Source organism: Amyelois transitella, chromosome 12 (genome assembly GCF_032362555.1).
Source record: "Amyelois transitella isolate CPQ chromosome 12, ilAmyTran1.1, whole genome shotgun sequence".
NCBI lineage: Eukaryota > Metazoa > Arthropoda > Insecta > Lepidoptera > Pyralidae > Amyelois > Amyelois transitella.
In genome coordinates, this window is record NC_083515.1 from 5,334,343 (window position 1) to 5,356,264 (window position 21,922).

Sequence of the window (21,922 nt, forward strand, 5' to 3'; positions counted from 1 at the left end):
TAATGGCCTTATAGATAAAAAACTTGTATTTTGTTTGCAAAGAGTCATTAAAATACATAACATATAATCACGTCGGGGTAGACAGAGCCAGTCAACAGTCACCAAAAGACTAAAAGGCCACGCTCAGCTGCTTGTCTTAATGATAGAATTAAAATAATAAAATACATTTAGACAGATTTTAATAAATTTTTCACAGAGTGACATAAGTTAGAGGCTTTTATTCCTGTAATTCCCACGGAAATTTCAATATATTATCAGATTATATTATCAGAAAAATCTGTTATGCTTGTCCAAATCAGAGCATTTGAAACTGAAACATTGATATCTCTTGAACCGAGAATTTCCTACAGCCACATTGCGAAGTCGGCATTGGTTTGATTCTGTTCACGGATTGCGAGCACGCGACGCAGGAATGTCGCCCTCGCAGCGCGCTATTGTGGACAGGCAAACGAAGCACCGGACAAGATATACACCACAACTGTGTAAGTATGATTTTTTTATACATACATACATATGGTCACGTCTATATCCCTTGCGGGGTAGACAGAGCCAATAGTCTTGAAAAGCCTGAATGGTCACGTTCAGCTATTTATCTTAATGATAGAATTGAGATTCAAATAGTGACATGTTGCTAACCCATCGCCTTAAAAAGAATCCCCAGTTTGTTTTTGTGTCCCTTAGTCGCCTTTTACGACAACCATGGGAAAGAGATGGAGTAGACCTATTCTTTTTTGTATTGGTGCCGGGAACCACACGGCACATTTTTTTTATGAACATGAGTATTAAGTTTAACTATAACCGATAAACAAGGGAACGTTGGAGTGGGTGAGTTATGAATATGGATGAAGCGAAAAAAGTATGCAAAGTTCGTAAGTGGAAAAATGTAGTCCCTGTCTACCCCTCCAGGAAAAGAGCATGATTTTATATTTGTCCCGTATATATTTCAAATTCAAATTTCAAATTCAAATTCAAAAATATTTATTGTGGTACACAGGTATAAAAGATATAAAAATGATAAACATGTAAGGTGTCACTGTGGCCTGTCTATAATAGACGTACAATAATTAAGGTACTTAGTCTCTAAATTAAAAAAACAAAAAAAAACTAATTGCTTCCAAACCATAAAAAAAGAAAAAAACACATACAAATATATCCCAAAGTAATTCGTCAAAGTGGCTAATTCCAGTCCTTTAAATCGTCATTTAGAAAGTCATTTATATTATAATAGCATCTGTCTGTCAAAAATGATTTCAATTTATTTTTAAATGTCACAAAATCGAGAATTTTAATGTTGTCGGGTATTTTATTAAAAATTATGGGAGCCATTCCGATAACATTTTTATTCATCATGGCAGTTTTAAATCCACCAGTTACCAACTTATAGGTATTTGTATTGGGGTCTGATGTGATCTACCCTCATCCTAATGTCGGAAAGTTTTTTAAATAAATTCGAATTCAATTTCACAAAAATACATAATTCTAATATAAGAATACATGGAAATGTCAATAATTTCAGTGATTTAAATATCGATACACAACTGTCTGTACTTTGCAAATTGCACATCGATCTTAAACACCTTTTTTGTGCCTTAAAAACTTTGTCATTACCACTCGAGTTACCCCAAAAAATAACGCCGTATCGTAAATGAGGTGTAACTAAACCATGGTAAGCAGTTAATACCACTTCAATGTTTACCTTTTTTGACAATTTGAACAAAGCATATACTGCTTTATAAAGTTTTTTGCATACTTGCTCAGTGTGAGAGGACCATGTTAATTTGCTGTCAATCGAAAGTCCTAGAAATTTTGTTGTTTGTACCTCCTCCAGCCTGTAGCCATTATAATTTATATTCAGATTACGTGGTAATTTTCTTTGATGAAACTGCATTATATTTATTTATTTATGTATGTATAGCCGATAAACTGAAGAACGAATTTTCGGTTTCATTATATTTAAAGAACTTTTTTCTCACACTGCAAAGAACATATTTAAGATTATCATGTAAAATATTAAAAATAATTACTGGCTGGTACTAAGAGGCTGATAAAGTAAGAAATTGTAACTGTTTTAATAGTGTATTCTTCTCAAGTATAAACTTGTCTCATATTTTGTAGATTTTTTCAAATAATTCCTGTGCAGTACTTGAGGATTTTTTCACGAACTTTTTTAGTTTATGGCGATTTCGTTTAAGAAGGAATGTCCTGGTCACAGCCCACTGATATTGACAGCCACTTGAGCGAAGAGGCAGGCTATTAATATTCCAAATGGTTTCACGGCTAAAAGCATAGCTATTAGCTACTTACGCCGTTTTTAGAAAACGTGTCGACCTGAAGAAAAAGGAGATGGCCCAATTGAAGTATGGACGACTGCCCTGGAATGTATACACAAAACAACTATTCTTATATAATCTTGAATCACTGTATATTCATATTTTGTATGAAAAAAGTTTCAGGAACTTGTCAAATGTCTACAATCTTAAAAATAAACTTCCTCATCTACTGACTCAATTAATCAACAAACTTCTTATAAAATGCTTTTGCTATAAGTTTTTATTCAGGGGTTTTTACTGTCGCATACACATTACACATCACTTAACTAGTCTGGTGCAACATGAATCAACGTACCATTGCAGTTTGTATTTATTTGTGGTATATAAGTGGTACTAGTTGTTGCCCCGCGGCTTGAAAACAAAAAAAAATATGATTTACTAATATTTTCAGGAGAAAAAAGTACTCAAATAAAAAACATTGTTTCAAAGTGCGATTCATTTATTTGGACTGCAATAAACACATTTAACAATATTTTTCTAATTAAAAAATATAGAATGTGCCAGCTGCTACTCATCCTGCGCAGATCGTAAAAGCTGGTCTAGAGAATGAGTCACCGTGGATTTATGACAGGCGATGCGACAAGCAATCCATCACTATTTCGAATTCTTGATTTAACAATACGCCCCACCAACTTGATAAATGTGACCTTTGTGTTTTATGGCAACAGGTCTGTCTATCCCCCAAACACGTGAGACTATCATGGTATGCGAATCCTAAAAATCTTACTTGTCTTTATCCCGTATAGTTAAAAACAGGAAATCAAAATAGTGATGGATTGCTAGCAGCATCGTCTATCATGATACACCTATTTGATTTTGGTTTAAGGGGCTCCCTTATGTGAAACTAGTGCCACCGCCGACTACAAATCATTACTCAAAACAAAATAAATAAACAATTATAAATATCAGAAGATAAAAACCTCAACGAACGGATGAACGAACGAGTGACGTCTGAGAGATGTTCAATTCAAATGTAACTTCGCGTCGGTCTGACCAGTGTTGCCAATCATAAAATCGATTTTTAATAAATATATATTTTTATCGATTTAAGTAACACAATCAATTACAAATGTACAGCAAACAAATTATTTTTAAAGTAAAATATATAGGTTGTTATTTAATATACCTAAACATATTGCAGCGGTCCCAAAACAACGCTTCTTACTAAGCGTATATACTGTACATGTTCATAAATATCGATTAAATCGAAATCAGTAATCGTACGGGAAGTTAATAAAAACTTTTGAATGGCAACACTTAACTCGTTGTTGTCAAGGAAGCCATGAAAGGAAGTGAAATAAGATTAAGAATCTTTTATTATAGAAAATCATTTTGACAAGTTCTAGGAAAAAAATTAATACGTGATAATTAATAAATTAATATTTCAGTATTATAGGAAAATACCATTTATGTATACGTTTCTAGGGCAGTTTTGGGCCATCTCCTTTGTACTTCTAAATGGATATTATTTTCTTAAAAGAAACTTGTCATGTTGTAGTTAGTTCATAAGCAAAAACGAAACTCAGATTTTATAATTTAAAAACTATTTTACACAGCTGTTTCTGAGAAGCTCGCTTTTTAATTACATTATCGCGCATCTAATAATCTCGTAGCATTTTGCTACGCGTCGTAGCTAACACGCTACGCCACCATGTAATGAAATAGTAATCACAAACGCTGAGAGCTTTGTTTGCAAATGGTTCATATTTTGTGTGGGTTGTATGTGCTGAGTGGTTTGAGCTATTTAGTATATTGTGTAAATAGAGCTCTTATTGAAAAATTTAGTTCGTAAATACTCGTATGTTTAAAAATTAAGACGTACTTTGGAAAAATCATAATCTTTATGTTTAAGCTTTCCTAAATACAGAAGGGATGAAGAATTCATTTATATAAAGTCTTAGTTTTGATTCCATGCCAAACTTGTGTCATTTCCAAAGGAAATAAATACTGCTACATACATAACTGATATAATACGAAAATGTGTTCAGAAATGATTGTGCCGGATGAATAATTCATAGCTTGTTGTTGATTGACTCCCACAGTATTGTTTATTATTATTATACCTACCATCTGTTAAGTAAATTTGACAGCGTGCGTAAAAAATGAAATATGGTAAATTTGTAATATAGTAATAACAACAGGGAATATTTACTATATGTATTGAAATTGACTGATGAGTTTGAATCCATTATTTGGTTACAACAAAATTTACAGGACTAAGGTTAGAAGTGTGTCAGGCTCATGATTTACTGTGCCATTCGTCAGCATTAGACTGGCGAGATTACCTCGCCTGCTTGGTTCCAACAAGTTAAGCGGAAGCGAATGCTTACCACTGAACTAAACGGTTGCTCAGATTTCAACGAGTTAAGGTTATATTTTATTTGTCTTATTTTTGAACAAGAGTATCACGCAGCTACGCCCACGCCTAAATCCTTGATATTTCTACTCTTAGTACGCTCATATATCACAATACGGAACTTACATACCTCAAGACCCAGCGTTTGGGACTTTTTAATTTATAAACTATTAAATAAGACGTTATTTTAGGTATTCTTCTATTCTTTGTATCAATCATTAATTGTAAGAAAATTTTGATACGAAAATCTACTCGGAATATGATGTCACGTGGATGGTGATTCAAATTATTTATAAATAAGATGAAAAACTTCTTAAATCACCTAAAAAGCTATAGGAACGGTTCGGTTTATAGATATTTATTGACTCATAAAGAATACAATAATTCACTTATAATGAGTTTAAAACTAATTTATAAATAATTTGTAAAAATATTGACGCAAATAAACAGTGTAATTTTCGAAAGGTTAAGTAATTTACAAAATTTTGGTGTAGATATAATTTTTAAGTCAAACAAAGTGAAAGATATTATATGTTTTATTTATATGAGCTTCTGTTTTCTAGTAGCAAAGTTTTTATTATATTTGTAGCTTAAAGTATATTCAACTTGGATATCTTGTGATAAAGACAAAAAGAAAAGGAGAGTATTAGATTTGTGTATACAGATTTATTTAATTTTACCAAAGCCACAAAATCCATTTTCTAAGCGGGACGTATTTTGTTTTCTACCATTTATTTTTAGTTTGTTTGCACTGTATTTTCAAAACTGACAAAACACATTGTCTGAATATAAATAGGGGATCAAAACAAACACTCGACCCGGAGGTATTTAAGTAAGCAATTCTAAATTTTATCCTTTGTCTGCGGTATTGGTGTAGTAATAATAATGTATATGGGATAAATTACACAGATTGAGTTAGTCTCGAAGTAAGTTCGAAACTTGTGTTACTAGATACTAAGTCACCGATACTACATATATTTTATAATTAATACTTAGATAAACATCCAAGACCTAGACTAATCAGAGAAAGTTAGTTTCTCTTCATGCCCTGACCGGTATTTGAACCCGAGACCTCCGGTGTCACAGACAAGTATATTACCGCTGCGCTATAGAGGCCGTCAATAAAACCCAAATAGTGACCTTACTCTTTTTACAGTAAGGAATACATTTCAAATTGGTTTTCGAGTTGCATTTCATAGTTACCACTTACCAGCATGTGCCTGATTTAGAATATCCATTAAAAAGCACAACAAGTAGTTTGCTCAGTCTAAATCGTTCGTGATGTCTGAAAACCTAAATCAAATGACTTAAAAAATTAAATAAATACCTCATGAATACCCAAGCTTTGTCCGTCGACCTTTGCCTCGCTCATCTAAGAGTCGTAACAAAGCCGCTAATGTTCACTGAATATGTATTGAGTTGCCGGTATTCAGCGATTAGCATAATGACGACGTGGCCGTGAAGCCAACACACTTTTACTGTAAACAACAAGTTTCGTGATTTCTTCATTTATTTAAACTCTATTACGAAACATGTGAATGACGAACGCCTAGGTCTTTTACCATACCACGATGATGTAGAAGTGTAAAATTTATATATTAAAATATATGACTACACTAAAATAATATATTACCCTGTTAATTGATATTTAAAAAAAAACCAATATAAACATGAAAAGAAGAAAAGTGAAAAACTGTAATATAAGATTTTTATCGTCTAATTTACCTTGTCCACGTAATTACGTACAACACTGTACTTGCTTAATATTTTTGCGTTTAATCTATCTTTTTTATACTTAAATTATATTTTTAGTTAATAATCGTGGTATTTAATAAACACCCACCTGTTTGTTACCGCAATGCTTTGGCACATTCATTCGGAAACGTTCAAAATTTGGCAAGGGGCGTACGCCAAATTGACTGCGAGTGAATTAGTAATGAATTATGGACTACGTTTGTTTTGCGAAAACCAATTATGTTTAGGATTCGATATATACAATTGATAACAGAGATAAGTAACTATTTAACATATTTATTTCACCTAATTAATTATTAAAAATATAATATATCAAAATAAACTTTTCAATCCCATTTCAATTTCTGTATCTAATAACATGTTTATTTTAAAGTATTTTATTTTTTAATATTTTCCTTGACTTATAAAAGCATTATGAATATATAGGAAGGTAATAATTTGAAGGTTGGCACAAAACTTTTGTGCCTTTTCACCCGTTTCAATCTCATGTTATAAATTTTTTCTAACGCGAATATATCTCTGAACAAACGCTGCCATCGAATATTATTCATGTTTCCCCGACAGCTTGAGCAGACAATCATCATCGACGGGAAATATCGCTTCAATATAAATCTCCGGGAAACTTTCTAAATAAATATGAATGTTTGGATACCAATTTTAAAATATATTCATATCACCATTTCAATCTGGTATTATTACTATTGCTAACGCGAATATTGTTTATGGTACATATTGGTTCGGCTGTGAAACAAATGCCGCCATCGAATAATATTCATGTTTCCCTACGATGTTGAGCAGACATCATCGACGGGAAATATCGTAACAACATAAATCTCCGGGGAAATTCCTGAGCTTTAACAATATGGGCGTACTTTATTTTCACTTTGTACATGCCATAATGTTATTGCCTTAACTGCAATACAATGGTTTCTAATTCGAGTTATTTACTTATATGAGTCTTGTTATGTATTTTGTCTTTTGTTTTGTCACTAAGCTAAAACCAATTTAATGTTAACTTAATAAAATTTAGTCTAATATAATATTCTTGTTTACTTTCATACTTGAGTAAAATGTAATACGTTACATAAGGTATAAAATGTTTAAGGGATAAGATAGTGCCATGTGGTTTCCGGCACCAATATAAAAAGTATAGGACCACTCCATCTCGCTCCCATGGATGTCGTAAAAAGCGACTGAGGGATAGGCTTATAAAGTTGGGATGGGATTGGGATGGGCTAGCGCCCTGTCACTATTTGAAACTTAATTCTATCTTAAAGCTAAATAGCTGAACGTAGCCTATCAGTCTTTTCGAGACTGTTGGCTCTGTCTACCCCGCAAGGGATATAGACGTGATTATATGTATGTATATAAAATGTTTTACATAGATATTCGTTGTTCCGTGATATCGTTTTTAAATAAGGGTGTTTTCATTTGGTCGCAATCTTTTCTAAAAGGTGTTCTAGTATGGACTCAGGTGTATTTATTGCAAGGGTATCAATGTGATCGTGAGGAGATCATGCACGTGTAGAGCTATAATGGTTACTTTACCTACAATGTCGTCTCTTCTGTATTTTTTTCTGTGTGCAATAATCAAGAAATTTGAATGTACAACGAACTACGTGTTAAGAAGTTTCGCAATTCAGGCCACCTACACCTGGAGTGTCAAATTTTAAATGCATAAAATAAGTTATCCAAATTTCTAAAAAAATGATTAGGTATCTGTATTTTGATCAAATTAAGGACGTCCTGGTAAAGGGTCAGGTCAAAAGTACCCGAAACCGCCGAGCTTGCATGAAGAGAGTTATGAATGTGGATGAAGCGAGGGAAGTATGCAGAGATCGTGGCAAGTGGAAAGAGGTAGTCTCTGCCTACCCCTCCGTGAAAGAGGCGTGATTTAATGTATGTATGTATGATTATTATCTGTTGGAGCAAGGTCCGGAGAGTACGGTGGATATCTTAGACATTCTAATCGAAGCTCCTCTAATTTGGTAGCAGTCTGTTGTGCAGTGTTTGTTTTAGCGCTGTCGTGAAACAGCAGTAGTGTGAAGCGATTAACCAGCCTCGGTTGTTTAGAAGTTAGCTTTCCCATCATAGTTTGCAATTGCTGACAAAAGACGTCTGCCGTAATCGTCTGGCCACATTTGAGAAAACTGTAATGAACGACACCGGCACTAGTCCACCAAGCGCTTACAAGTAACTTTTTTGGGTAAATTTTCGCTTGGGCAGGACTTGGCTGGTTGGCCAGGGTTCAGCCATTGCGTTGAGCATTTCGGATTATCGTATAGAATCCAGATTTCATTATTATGCCGGTTAAATAATGTAAAGCAGCAGTCGATTCGTGTTTGCCGGTATGTTTCACTCAATTCGTGAAGTACCAACTTTTCGAGTTTCTTAATCTTCCCAATTTGCTTCAAGTGGATTAAAATAGCTTTTATTATTACTAACACCAAAATCTGAAGCTAACTCGGACATGGTTTGCGATGGATCCGCTTCCACAATAGCCTTCAATTATTCATTATCAACTGAGGTCTCCGGCCGTCAACGGGACTTGTTCTGCAGGTAGAAATTTCCAGAACGAAAACGTTGGAACCAAAAACGTACTGTGTTTTCTATTGCAACACGACCGCCATACCCATCATTAACCCTTCGAGCCGTTTCCGCAGCACTGGTGACACGGTAAAACTCATACTCATAAATAACGCAATATTTAAATATATCCATTTTGTAAACTCAGTGACGCAAACAGAAAAATCAGAATAAAGAAAAACAATTGCATGACGGTTAGCAAAATACAAATACATGTGTAAATAGCTGAATAAATTTGAATTCGGAGTTCCTGACCAAAGAGAAGAAATTTGTGACTGTAGTCTTAACTTTATGATCAGATTGTAAACTGCCTCCAAAGCTGTCCAAAGAGACATTGTAAAGTTAATCAAAGTATTCTCATCACGTACTGTCTGGTACAAAACTGCCTTAAATTCATTACAGACGGACAAAGTAGCATTATTTTCTTAATCTGTTTATATTAATTGGAAATAATAAATGTTTATTTTATTTGCACATATTAATAGTAATCTTAGGCAGGCAGTTTAATGTAGTATTAAGGCAGAACACATTAAACAGTTGAATTAATTGAAATTTGATAAAAAAGTTATAGGCAGGTACTAGAAATCCATAAAGAATTAAGAATCGTAAAAAATTATCTGATCTGAACTAAGTTCACTGAAGATTATCTGATAGTAGGTAGTTGATAGATTCCTAGGAAGTACTTTATTATATCAGAAGTCGATTCTGTGACGACGTAGTATGACCTTTGAAGAGCCGATTTGAAACACGCCCGAGCTGCTTTATCGGTTCTCCTCCGAGGGATAACTGCTGTGATTTGTCATAAAGTCAACGTATATACAATGAAGCCGGCTTACTAGCTTATACCTTATGAGATACGTGCATCAGATACGCGTGACCCTTGTCCACAAATGTCCACTGATTTCGAAGGTTACTATCCAAATATGTTTAAATATGTATCTATTCTTCAGTTTCAGTTTTGGTCTTATGCCGTGTTCTAGAAATATAATTCCGATTTCTAAGATATGTTCAAACCTAATCAATTAAGCGTTACGAGTAAGGAGATTTTTTTTTAATTTTCTTATTTTGCAGGTTACTTGAACAATCATTAATATTTTATACCTTTAAAATTCCTAAAGCAATCTGCTGCAAAATTGTAGGTATTAACATAATATATATGTATATCCTGAAGAAACATAGCCCTACTATACCTACCTACATCTATGGTTTACAACTCACAGCTTAGAGAGCTTGTCTGATCGTGATGGATGGCGTTGAGCTAAGCGTTATTTAAGGACGCTGAGCTGACTCTCTCCGATAGATACATTCCTGGGAAAATAAATTCTGCTAGTTCAGCTGGCTGAGCAAACGTGGAATTAGTTTCACAATTGTATTTGGTCAACTGAACTTGAACAAAGGATTTTAGAAAATTAGATAGGTACCTATTAATTTTTTATCAACTTTTATGGAACTGAAACCAATATGCATTTATCATTCGACTGTTCTTAGACTCAAATGTTAGTTTAATATCTACTAGCGACCCGCCCCGGCTTCGCACGGGTGCAATGATACTAAATACCTACACCACAGAAAAAGATCTATATTAAATCAACAATGTATTTAAGTCATTTAATTGGATAAGGATAAATGTTGTATTGGTTAAAATCGTTTCAAAATTTGTGATTATTTGTCGTAAAAAGTAAATGACAAAAAAATTTTATTGTGGGATATCCATGAGAGATAGACATACACCATCGCGGATTTTCTGTAGACCTTTTCAATGTGTACAAATAATTCCTAGTAGGTAAGCATGAACAAATTTGTTATTTATTTTCCTTTTGCGTTACGAGTAGATGAGATACTTAACCGTTAGTAGAAATAATATAAAACTTAAACAAAAATATTGCATTTTCCAAGGAAGAGATGTATTTATCCATACTACCATTTTCATATAAAAGGTGCATCAATTTATCAATCGTCTCCGGGAAATTGACCAAGCCTTGAGATGACAAGACACTAATGGGATTACCTTACTTGGTAAAAAATTGTCTTTCTTTGCCTTCCGTTATTTTAAGTATAACAAGAAAACCTTACCGTAATTCTGTCATTTATTCGTTTTATTATAAGCTTTTAATTTCCCACGCTGAGAACAAAATTTCACCTTTTCCTTTCCTATCTGTTTTATCTTTGAATTTTTTTTTGTCTTTTCACTAACACCGGGATAAATATAATAGCGGATTCCGCGCAACTGCACTAAATAAAATTATTATATAATCTCTTAAAAATACGTCGATGTGTCGATCCTGAACTGTTTAATAGTATCCAGTCTCTTCCTTATTTGGGTTTATATTGGGTTACGTCGCCCGACGCTCAGTTTCCTGATATTAAAGCATCTATTTTTCGAATAAGTAACCACCCATCCCGTACCGCACGCCTTACTCTGGTGGGCGTGACTTTTACTAAATTTTCATTAAAAACGTCCATTTGCTATGTTCATCTTTTTTACAATAAATTACAAAAAGCGACAAATTCAGCGCTTGAAATATTAGATACGTCTAAAAAACTAAAAGTCTGTAAAGGACATAATTATGGTACTTTGGTTCCCGTGGTATTAGCACAAAAAACCTGTATTCTTTAATAGGTGCCGCAAAATTCGACGCTTTTTGTAGGTGGAGTTTAATTTGTTGCCTTTTGTCGGTGGTGTTAATTTCGTCGCTTTTTTATGGCTAAAAAATCGTCGTTTTTTTGTAGATGGCGCTAAATGCACGCGGGCGAAGCTGCGGGTAAAAGCTAATTAAAATATACCTACTCTAAAAGGAATAATTTTTTTTCATAGCCATTTTTATTCCTTTATAATATGTCAAATAAAGAAGTTCGGTCGCAATACCTACTTTAGATATCTGGATTAGGTAGGGAGCTTCTTTATATGGTAACAAATAACTGGAAGGAGTATAGGGTATTTCAGCTCTGTTGGTATTTGGCACTATGCCACGAAGGGGAAATTGAAAACATTTGGGATTTCATTGTCTACTATTGAGAAATTCGACAGCTTGGTAGAATAGGAACAAAATTAAAAATATTTGCCGAAATACGTTCTTTACTAATTTACCTGGTCACTTGATTTTAAACTTTTTAATAAGCTTAAGTCTAGATAATTTTAATCTTTGGCATATATGGACGCCTCTCTTAGTACCTATTACCCACAGCTTACCCCGCGTGAATTTAAAAAAACACAAAAGGCGATTTATCGCCATTTAAATCAATTTAAATAAAAAAAACGACGAAATTTCGAAAATGCCACGAGAATTATAATTTTTACCGGGATGTAAGGTACCCTATGTCCTTCTGCAGTCTCTTATTTATATATGTATAGGTACATGATATTTCAAGAAGATAAATTCAGAAGATACTCGTAACTCGTGAAGAGGTAACAAACAAACAAATAAACTCACTTGCACATTTAAAATAATAGTTGGGACTTGGAATGAAGATAAAGAATAAGTATTGCCAGAAAACTAAATCAGGAAATAAGTGGAATCATTAGGTCACAACTTACCCAACATGATAGGTACCTAGGTGTTAGTACATCAATACATAAATCAATATTATATCATATTATGATATTACAAAAAATCTATATATTGAAATATCTTCTTCCTCCTGACTTTAGTCCCGGTTGCATCTTTACACATCTTCTGAACAGGAGCCTAAGGTAGGTACGACCTTGACCATTGAATGAGTCAATTTTTACACTAAGCGAGTCCCATCTGATCTCCGTAACCTTTGCAAGTGGAACTACCCGTACTAACTATTGGATCGATCATGATTCCACATCTTCTGAATGTGCAGGTTGCCTCACGATGTTTTCCTTCTTCGTAAGAGCCTCGGATTAAATATTCCGACATACATGTCTTTACCTATCCCTTACGGTGTAGATAAAGCCAGCAGTCTCGCAAAGCCTGAAAGGCCACGATCAGAAGATAAGAATTCAGATTCAAATAGTGACAGGTTGTTAGTCCATCGCCTTAAAATGGAATCTCAAGTTTTTTGCCTTTTTCTTAGGAGTGGTCTATTCTAAACTGCCGGGAACCACATGGGCAATATCCGAGCTATAATTATAAATGCGGATGTAAGTTTATTTGCTTTGTTTGTTATCTCTTTAGGGTGCCTACCTTTCATCCCGGTAGAAACTAAAGCTCCCGTGGTAATTTCGAAAAACCTGTAATTCTTTTATACTTAGGTGGTGGTGGCGCTGAATAGGGATGTGGACTGTACTCAAATAAGTATAAAATTTTACCACGAAAAGGTAGTTTCTATAGTAAAAATAATAAAAAACACAATATTTTCCTCAATAAATAAGGGATTATTTTTTTATTTAATAAAATGTAATTAAATATTTCACCCTCAAGTCACGTGACAATGAACACCAATCAAAATGCGTGATGTCACGCGTTGCAATACAAGAATTTTCGCTGTCAAATACTATGGTGTTTGTTGATATTTGGATCATATTATTACCGTGATTACCGTCCGATTATCTTAGCCACGGAAATACTTTGTGTAGAATGAGTCTGTTCTTTTTCTCTTTCACATTCCGCTATTGATTCCAATCTTTGCCTTTTAACTGCTAATAGTCGAGTTGTTATGTTTTCGGTTCGTCTTTTTTATCGGGTTGACATGCAAACTTTCTTGGCACACAACCTGCTCTCAGTCTGATCTGGGATACTGTGCCCATCAAATGATATTCTGGATAATTCTCCATATCATTGGCAACTATAATGAAACTAAGAAACATTGTTTACTTTATTTCTAACCTAAAAATTCGAGTTTTCGTCTTTGAAAACTTGAAGAGTTAAATTATTTTAATACAAGTAAATGTAACAAATATTATCAAACTTACATCAAAATGATCCTCACAGAAATACATTTTACTTTGTGTAGATACAAGTGCCGGATCCCGGCGGGCTAATTGAAGCCAATTTTTCAGCATCGTTTTTGTACGTGGAACGTGAATAAACAGTTTTTCAGGTGTTTTAATAGTTGTAATTTTACACTGCGGCACCGCACAATATTTATAAAATTTTGAATTCATATTATTATCACACAACTATGAAATAACTATTCATTGCATACGACTTCGACAATATTTTATAACGCGTGACATCACAGCGGCCGTTTGACAGGTATCCGCGTTTTAGCGCGAAATTTTAAATGGAATTTTAAATAAATTATTTTAAAGGTATTACTTCAAATAAAAGAATAATAATAAATAGTTTGGGTTATATTTGGTACTTATGCATGGTTTTAAACACTTTCCCAAAAATAGTCCACATCCCTATTGGCGGGCTATGAAAAACAAGTAACAGTTAAAAATACTGCAAATTTATCCCTGTAGTGTCTATGACTGAGGTGTTTAGGTACCTATGTAAGTAGGTAAGTAATAAGTACCTTACACATAAGTAATAATTAACATCATGATCACCTAAAACCTATTTGTTAACATGGTGCAATAAAATTTAACACCATCGCCAGAATTCTACCTCATCTGTTCATATTTATTATTCACTAAAACGACCAGCTTCAGACAGCTTCTCACGTGCGTTTGGATACCAACTCCATCATTCATGAATAATATAAAACTTTCCCCTGAGGCGGCGTCCCAGAACAATGTCTTTTCTTTACACCTGTATAAATCTTGGCGGCATTTCTTATTAATCAATGTTTACCATTGGCTCACAAGAAATACTATCCATAGGTAGGTACAGTCAACAGCATATAGCCAAATTCACCGCAGAGTCGCCTCTATTACCACAGCATAGAGTTGATAGTCAACCGCAACCTTACCTACTAATATCGTAAACCAAAATTAAATGATATATTGCAAAAAATGGATGTTTACGTTTGGAACTGAAACGTGATAGATATGAAAAAGTGCTTGGTGCGTTTGTAGCTGAAAGGTAATTAGGTCGACCTCCGACTAAATCGAGTGGCAGTGGTTTAAATCCAACCGCAGTTCTGCACTTCTCTTGAATTAATAAGCCTGAGGTGCGTCTATGATTACGACCGTAAGTGGAGGAAGATAGATTTTTACACGATGCGCCCGAAGGGTCAATCTGCCACTGTGCTTAGTGTTTGTGGATTATAAGAAGGCATTTGATTCAATTAAGACCTGGGTAGTTCGGCTACAGTCACGTTCACAAGGCAATTCCATTTCAGTGGGGTGTGATCATCAAGCTTTAAGAATGACAAGAACGTCTACGGTTTGTCGACGATAAAGTGGTCATGGCAGAGTTGCAATTGTTTATTAAAAAACATTTTTATACCAAAAGGTGATCGTTGCTATTCGATGCACTTCATTGGAAAATATTTTTATGGAGATGATTTATTACGTGACGATGATTAATATTTTGTTTCTTGTATTTTGATTGACACGAAAAAGTAATAATAATAAGTATTGAACACTGGCTGTTTTTTGTTTCCATTTCTTTTTTATCTATTATCCCATCTCTTAAGACTATTGACTTATGTTTTAAAACAAGCTGATATGAAATTTCGAAAAAAAAAGCAATGATGTAATGTGCCCCTTATAATACAAGGGTATAGGTACCATAAGACAGAAATCACATATAATTTTTTTTCGTTGTGTTGCAACAACTTTTTTTTTACGCATATTTTATGGGTAATAGAGCACACAAAGGAGCATAACATAATAATATATTAATTTTGTGATTGTAAGTCACAGAGAACTTAGAAAAAAAAATGTTTTTTTTTTTATTTTTTTATAATTTTTTATTTTAAAAAATATATGTGATATACTTTGTAATGTAACCTAACACCTCGCGTTAGTTTCACTTCTCTATCCTAATTACCTTCAGAGATAAATCACATTCAATAATAGTCAAGCATACGGATATTTTGCTCTCTATCTCAAGGTCAAAGCGGAAGTCGGTCGCGAAAAGTACATAAATCGTGTTTGAACATCAAGTCGATATTAAAACAAAAGTTTCGATATCGATTCCCATTTGGGGGCCGACTCGTCATACGTATCCGGCTAAACCCTTTATTTTTCTTTATCAGTTTGATCTTCTTTGAGTTTTTAATTTTTTTTGTCTATGGATGGTTCATGGCTGTATATGTTATGGAGCTTTGCCTTTCTTCCATGGATTAAAAAAAGCGTAGTAAAAAAGAGATCCGGTTCGTAATTTGTACGTAGTTTGCGTTTTTGAACGAAATATACTAAGACCAAATTAAAATGTAATGCAACAAAGTTGTGACATCTTTTTCTTACACGTGTAATTTATAGCTGCATTAGTTGAGGGCAAATTATCGATATCACAACATTTCTCATAACCTGGGTGCAGCTGTCAAAGAAATATTCTTCAATCATTGACTTTTCGTGTGGCTATGGCGTAAATTGGTTTTGAGTAGTAATTATTTACGAAATTTAAGAGTTAATAATTCTTGTGATAATTATTATTATGGCTGGGCGCGGCGAACGAGGTGTAGTGAGAGTTTTAGATAAGTTAGAAGCTTCTGTAAATTCAGGTCAATACTACGAAGCACATCAAATGTACAGAACTCTTTACTTCAGGTATGTAGTAGAATTGCATATTTTTATTTGGCTGGAGTTCACAAATACCCTAATATATATCTGTTATCAAATAAACCCTAACATATATTTCAGGTATTTAAGTCAGAAAAAGTATGCGGATTTATTAAATTTATTGTATAAAGGTTCTACTCTCCTATTACAACGCGATCAGCAAGGCAGTGGGGCTGATTTAGCAATACTACTTATTGACGTGCTAACCAAGTCTGAAACAAAACCATGTGAAGAATGGATAGACAAAATAGCCAAACTATTTGGAATAATGGACTCTAGCATACCAGAAAGAGAAAGTTATCTGACAAACGCAGTCAAATGGTCCATGGACAACAACAAGAAAGGCCATCCATTACTTCACAAGGTAAGTTTCTACTGTAAATGGGGTTTCTAGCAATCATCGAATCAAAGTATTTGTTGATTATTATTTTTACTGAAACATAATTAATTAGAGATTGGTCACAAATGAAGTGCACAGAGATGATAAATAAGTCCAAAATGTTTCCCGAGGATTGCTTTCTTAAGGTTATCTCCCTATTTCTGTCAGACATGATTATTGTAAGTTCATAAAATTCATATGTATACAATACCTAGGTTAGTTGACTCAAAAAAGTGCTGTATTTGGTTGAAACATTCTTGAAGGCTATAATTGCACATCTTGTATAATGCATGGCAAGTGAATACTGCACTACATCAGGTGCTGCAAAATTTACTCTCTCTGCACACATGTAACATTAAAAAATGTATCAAGATTACGAGAAATTTTAGAAAATTTATGCAGTTATGAAAAAAATTGTTGGTCTTTTTCAGAAAATAGCTGAGGTGTACTGGCGTGAATCAGACTTCACATCTGCACATAGGCATTTCTTACACTCATGTGATGGCTCAACATATGCCAATATGCTCATTGAATTACACACAACTAAAGGACTTAAGTCTGAGATTGACCTATTTATAGCACAAGCTGTGTTTCAATTTCTTTGTCTGAGAAATATACGGATGGCAACAGAAACTTTTAATAGATACACTGGCTCTCACCCAACTATAAAAAATGAAAAAGGCCCTCCTTATTTATTTCCATTATTAAATTTTCTGTGGTTTCTGTTAAGAGCTATTGAACAGTAAGTAAAATCAATATAAATCATAATCATGCTTATAAAACTAAGGGTGCCATGACAGAATAAAGAGATAAATATCTTGGCTCTGACGCATTGGCACAACTGAAAGTGCTACTGTAAAAATGCCTATGGCTCCATCCCATAAAATTTCCATTCCCACAAATTTCCTAGAATCTTCTTTTAGTGCAAACCTTAGGTTACATAAGGAACTTAAGCACAATACAACTCAAAGGTATAACATTCTTCCGGGTATCAGACCCTGTATGACGGCCTCTGTGGCGCAGCGGTAGTACACTTGTCTGTGGCACCAGAGGTCCCGGGTTCGAATCCCGGCCAGGGTATGATGAGAAAAGAACTTTTTCTGATTGGCCTGTGTCTTGGATGTTTATCTATATAAGTATTTATTATAAAATATAGTATCGTTGAGTTAGTATCTCGTAACACAAGTCTCGAACTTCCTTCGAGGCTAACTCAATCAGTGTAATTTGTCCCGTATATTATATTATGTATGGAACTTGCATACCAATGGAATAAACTATATAAGCAATTTAAATTTTAAAAATATGACAAAATTCATATTAATATGTGAATATGACAGGCATTTTAATAGTGATCCCTTTTTCAGGAGACATGCAAGTCAGTTCAAAATATTAAGGAATTGGTATGCAATTAGTATAAAGAGGGATCCAAATTATTCAGTTTACCTGGACAACATTGGTCGTATTTGGTTTGGCATAGAAGTGCAGCCAGATACCAGGAACTCCTCATCAGTTTTTGGTGGGCTGCTCAGATCTATTATTGGTGATGCTGACAGTTCCGATGAAGATGGAGACTTTATGGGTCAAAGTGCAGCACCAGACTTAGATTAAAGTGTAAATATGATTATGTACTATTATTATATTTTTTATGGACATATCGGTTGGGCCTGCATTCACAGTAGTCATTATTTCATTTCTATGTAAATAAGTTATAGTGTAGGTATTTACTCAGTAATAATTAATAAAATATAATTTTATTTTGCTAACATTCATTTTTCGTCAAATCATGGGAAAACTTGATTGTTAGATATGTGTACATTTGATCAGATCCTTGTGATTTTAAAATAGTACCAATATGGCTATAATGGCGATATATATCAAAGTTATTCATAAAGTACCTATCGGAGTTTTTGTTTTGCTTTCATTGGTTTTATAAGTACAACATGTTTAAAGATACTTTTATTTAAGAAGAAATTAAAAGAAATGTGATGATACCTAGTGAAATATGTATGTAAATGCCGAGTTTAACCATATTTAAAAAAATCTGAGGTATTTTTTTGCAATAAGGCAAAGCATATGTTTTAATCAGGTTTTTTTAAATCAAAAAAGAACACATCCTTCTTTCACTTTACTATTATTTATTCTTACAATATGCACATATAAACAAAATAAAATAGTCAATGCTTTCACTTGTTCAAATCATGCAAAATAAAGTGCAATGTGTAAGTACAGAATGAAGATTAATAAACATTTAAAAGAATAACTAGCCCAATTTAATGTTATATTATAATAGTCTTAATAATATTAAAAAAGTTATTAAATTTATGTTCTGTTCAACTAATTTTTAATAAATCATTATTTTGGAATGTAAAGAATGTAGTGAAATGAACTTACAGCAGTCTGGTCTTAGTTGGTAGTCACTACAAATAGATGGAGGTGGATTTGTATGCCCTTTGTACAATCCATTTGACTACCATACTTGCTGGATTTGTTTATTCTAAAACCCACTGTCAATCATTAGAGCACTACCCCAATAAAATCTGTGTTCATAGACATAATTATTTCTAATTTTAAATGTGCACTACACTGGTTGCAAGATAGTTTTTGCACTAGACAATGTATATAAGGAATGGACACAAATACCAAGTTAATAATAGATATTAACCAACTTTGGTAACATTTCATAAATATTTAAAGCTTCTATAACTATACCTATATATAAAGTTGGTAGAAGTATGTAGTGTCCATCATTTTATATTTTTCTAACATTGAACATAAACCTCATAAATACTTATTACCCAACTTTAGTAACATTTCTTCAAATGTTTACAAACATCTCTTTAACATACAAATAAAAATTTGTTTACAATATCTATAATGTGTATAATATTTTTTAATATATTATTATATCTGATCATAAATTTTCTACAACAAGAGATGTAATTTCTCGTGTCCATTTAGATATTTTTAATTCATTCTTGGTGAGAGATAGCTTTATGTTCCTTTTTTTTAAATCCAATGCTTGTTTGATAATAAATCTATTGAATTCATGCACATTTGGATGATTTAAATATTCTTCTATGTCCATCCATTTACAATCCTTTATTTCAATATCAGATTTAGTGATTACTTCTGAGGTAGCTTTGAGTATGACCACCATATATATATCAGAGTTTCCAAACATCATATTGTGAGTATGTCTGAGAGTAACCAGCGACTCAAATTCTGCATCAACTCCAGTCTCTTCTTTTACTTCTCGTATGGCAGCATCTTTTATATCTTCACCTACAAACAGTAAAACAAGTGTATAAGAGTATGAATTGAAATCAAAGTGATAAAATGTGAACCATAATTACTTTAAAATTTTATTAGCAGTATCAGATACCTCTTTCCACATACCCTCCAGGAAGTTTCCAATGGGGATATTCCAAGTAATGGTTTTCCATGACAACCAGCAACTGTCTTTTATCATTGAAGACAATACCGCCAACACCCAAATTAGTGTGACTAGGGGGTGGCAAATTTGCTTTGCTGTTGGTGGGCAGCCACTTGTACATCATAACAAAGCTGTCTCTTGAATGATGAAAATCAAAGCCTGCCTGGAAATAGAATAGTGATATCTTCATTATCAAACCTCATTATTGAATGAGGTTTGATAATGAAGATATCACTATTCTCTATGAAGAGAGCTTAAATCTAAAGTATTGACTTTAGATTTAAACTCTCTTCTTCATTTTGAAATTTATCCTTGAGATAGGGAGAGGACATGACAAATGCTTTGTCAAAAATCATAAAAAGCCTTTAATAATAAAACTATCCTGTTTAGGCAGGCAGGATCCTAGGCCTAATAGCTAAGATATAAGTACAGAACAGAAGAAATTAAATGAAATATTAATTAAGAAAATATATTTTACTGGAACAGTAGTTTTTTATAGTCTGTCATATTAATTTATCCAGGTGATTATATTTTTTGGCAACAGTTACTATCTAGTCTGTAATTATATGATTAACTATGCAGTTACATACTCTGGCAAGTATTGGCACCCATTCTGCATTTCTGATATTTACTTTGAACCATATGCACCTCTTCTCCTCTTCTTCCCATTTTTTTAGGGACTCTGAAAGTTCAAAGACCTGTTAAGTTGATATAGAATTACTGTAGTTTATGTGATTTCATGTATGTATAAGTTTCCAGGTTGTAAACCCTACTCCGTATGTCTGGCTAGACAGACCTGCAAGACAGGCTTAACATTTATATTGCTTTTTTGTAGCCACTTGACTTGAACTTTCGTCAAGACATCTCCGATTTAATCAACGTTTATATTCGCCTTCCGTAGAATATGCTTGAATAATTATGTATCAACTCAATAAAAATTGTTCATGTAGTCAGCTCACCTGTTAGTTTGCCTAAAAAACTATTTTCTTCACAAGATTCTTTTTCAGAATCTACCGTAATTCCATTATATCTATCTTCAGTCCCCACAAATAATAGCGAATTCATTATAGTTAAATAATGAAGAATGATATTTATTTATAGTGTTCGATTGTTTAGGCAGACACTTGAAAGCTAATTTTATCACTCCTGCCCTCAAATACGTAGTTATCGTATCGAACCTACTATTGCGTAACAGTGTCGTTGTGTTTTTAATTTATTGTTTAGTTGGTTTTACTGTAATATTTTTTGTTTTTATTTAGAATTTCCTGAGTGAGATTGACACTTGACAGATCGTATTTTCAAGAGTTCTCAATTAGGATTAGGGATGACCTGTGATCGATTAATCGATTATTCTATCCCAAAAGTTTAATTTTTTTGTCGATATTTGTCCCATTCTTGAAAAAATTACCCTATGTCCCTATAAAATCGTCATTCGATTTTTTATCATTTGGTAAAGACTATAAAATTATTTACAAATGGTTGAATGTATCAGTGTTTATTA

General features: G+C 33.3%; 2 protein-coding genes across 2 annotated transcripts; one reads left to right on the forward strand and one right to left on the reverse strand.

The window, feature by feature from the left end:
- The first annotated feature begins 16,295 nt into the window (after window positions 1-16,295).
- On the forward strand, window positions 16,296-19,490 carry LOC106142606 (Golgi to ER traffic protein 4 homolog). The gene is made up of 4 exons (XM_013344429.2): window positions 16,296-16,597; window positions 16,691-16,973; window positions 17,420-17,730; window positions 18,353-19,490. Exons 1-4 carry the CDS (start codon window positions 16,485-16,487, stop codon window positions 18,594-18,596), a joined length of 951 nt encoding a protein of 316 aa, XP_013199883.1. The 5' UTR covers window positions 16,296-16,484; the 3' UTR covers window positions 18,597-19,490.
- A 409-nt stretch (window positions 19,491-19,899) lies between these two features.
- On the reverse strand, window positions 19,900-21,734 carry LOC106142607 (uncharacterized). Its single transcript, XM_013344430.2, has 4 exons — window positions 21,381-21,734; window positions 21,012-21,103; window positions 20,371-20,584; window positions 19,900-20,270 (listed from the first exon to the last, which is right to left on the reverse strand). The coding sequence occupies exons 1-4, from the start codon at window positions 21,484-21,486 to the stop codon at window positions 19,900-19,902; spliced, it is 783 nt and encodes a 260-aa protein (XP_013199884.1). The 5' UTR covers window positions 21,487-21,734.
- Window positions 21,735-21,922: the final 188 nt, after the last annotated feature.

Bases quoted from the DNA above. Each gene is read 5' to 3' on its own strand.
- LOC106142606 (XM_013344429.2), top strand. From the start codon at position 16,485: ATGGCTGGGCGCGGCGAACGAGGTGTAGTGAGAGTTTTAGATAAGTTA. The intron at 16,598-16,690 runs GTATGTAGTAGA...CATATATTTCAG, and splicing joins TACAGAACTCTTTACTTCAG to GTATTTAAGTCAGAAAAAGT. The intron at 17,731-18,352 runs GTAAGTAAAATC...TCCCTTTTTCAG, and splicing joins CTGTTAAGAGCTATTGAACA to GAGACATGCAAGTCAGTTCA.
- LOC106142607 (XM_013344430.2), bottom strand. From the start codon at position 21,486: ATGAATTCGCTATTATTTGTGGGGACTGAAGATAGATATAATGGAATT. The intron at 21,104-21,380 runs GTGAGCTGACTA...TTGAACTTTCAG, and splicing joins TTTTTTAGGCAAACTAACAG to AGTCCCTAAAAAAATGGGAA. The intron at 20,271-20,370 runs GTATCTGATACT...TACTGTTTGTAG, and splicing joins TGGAGGGTATGTGGAAAGAG to GTGAAGATATAAAAGATGCT.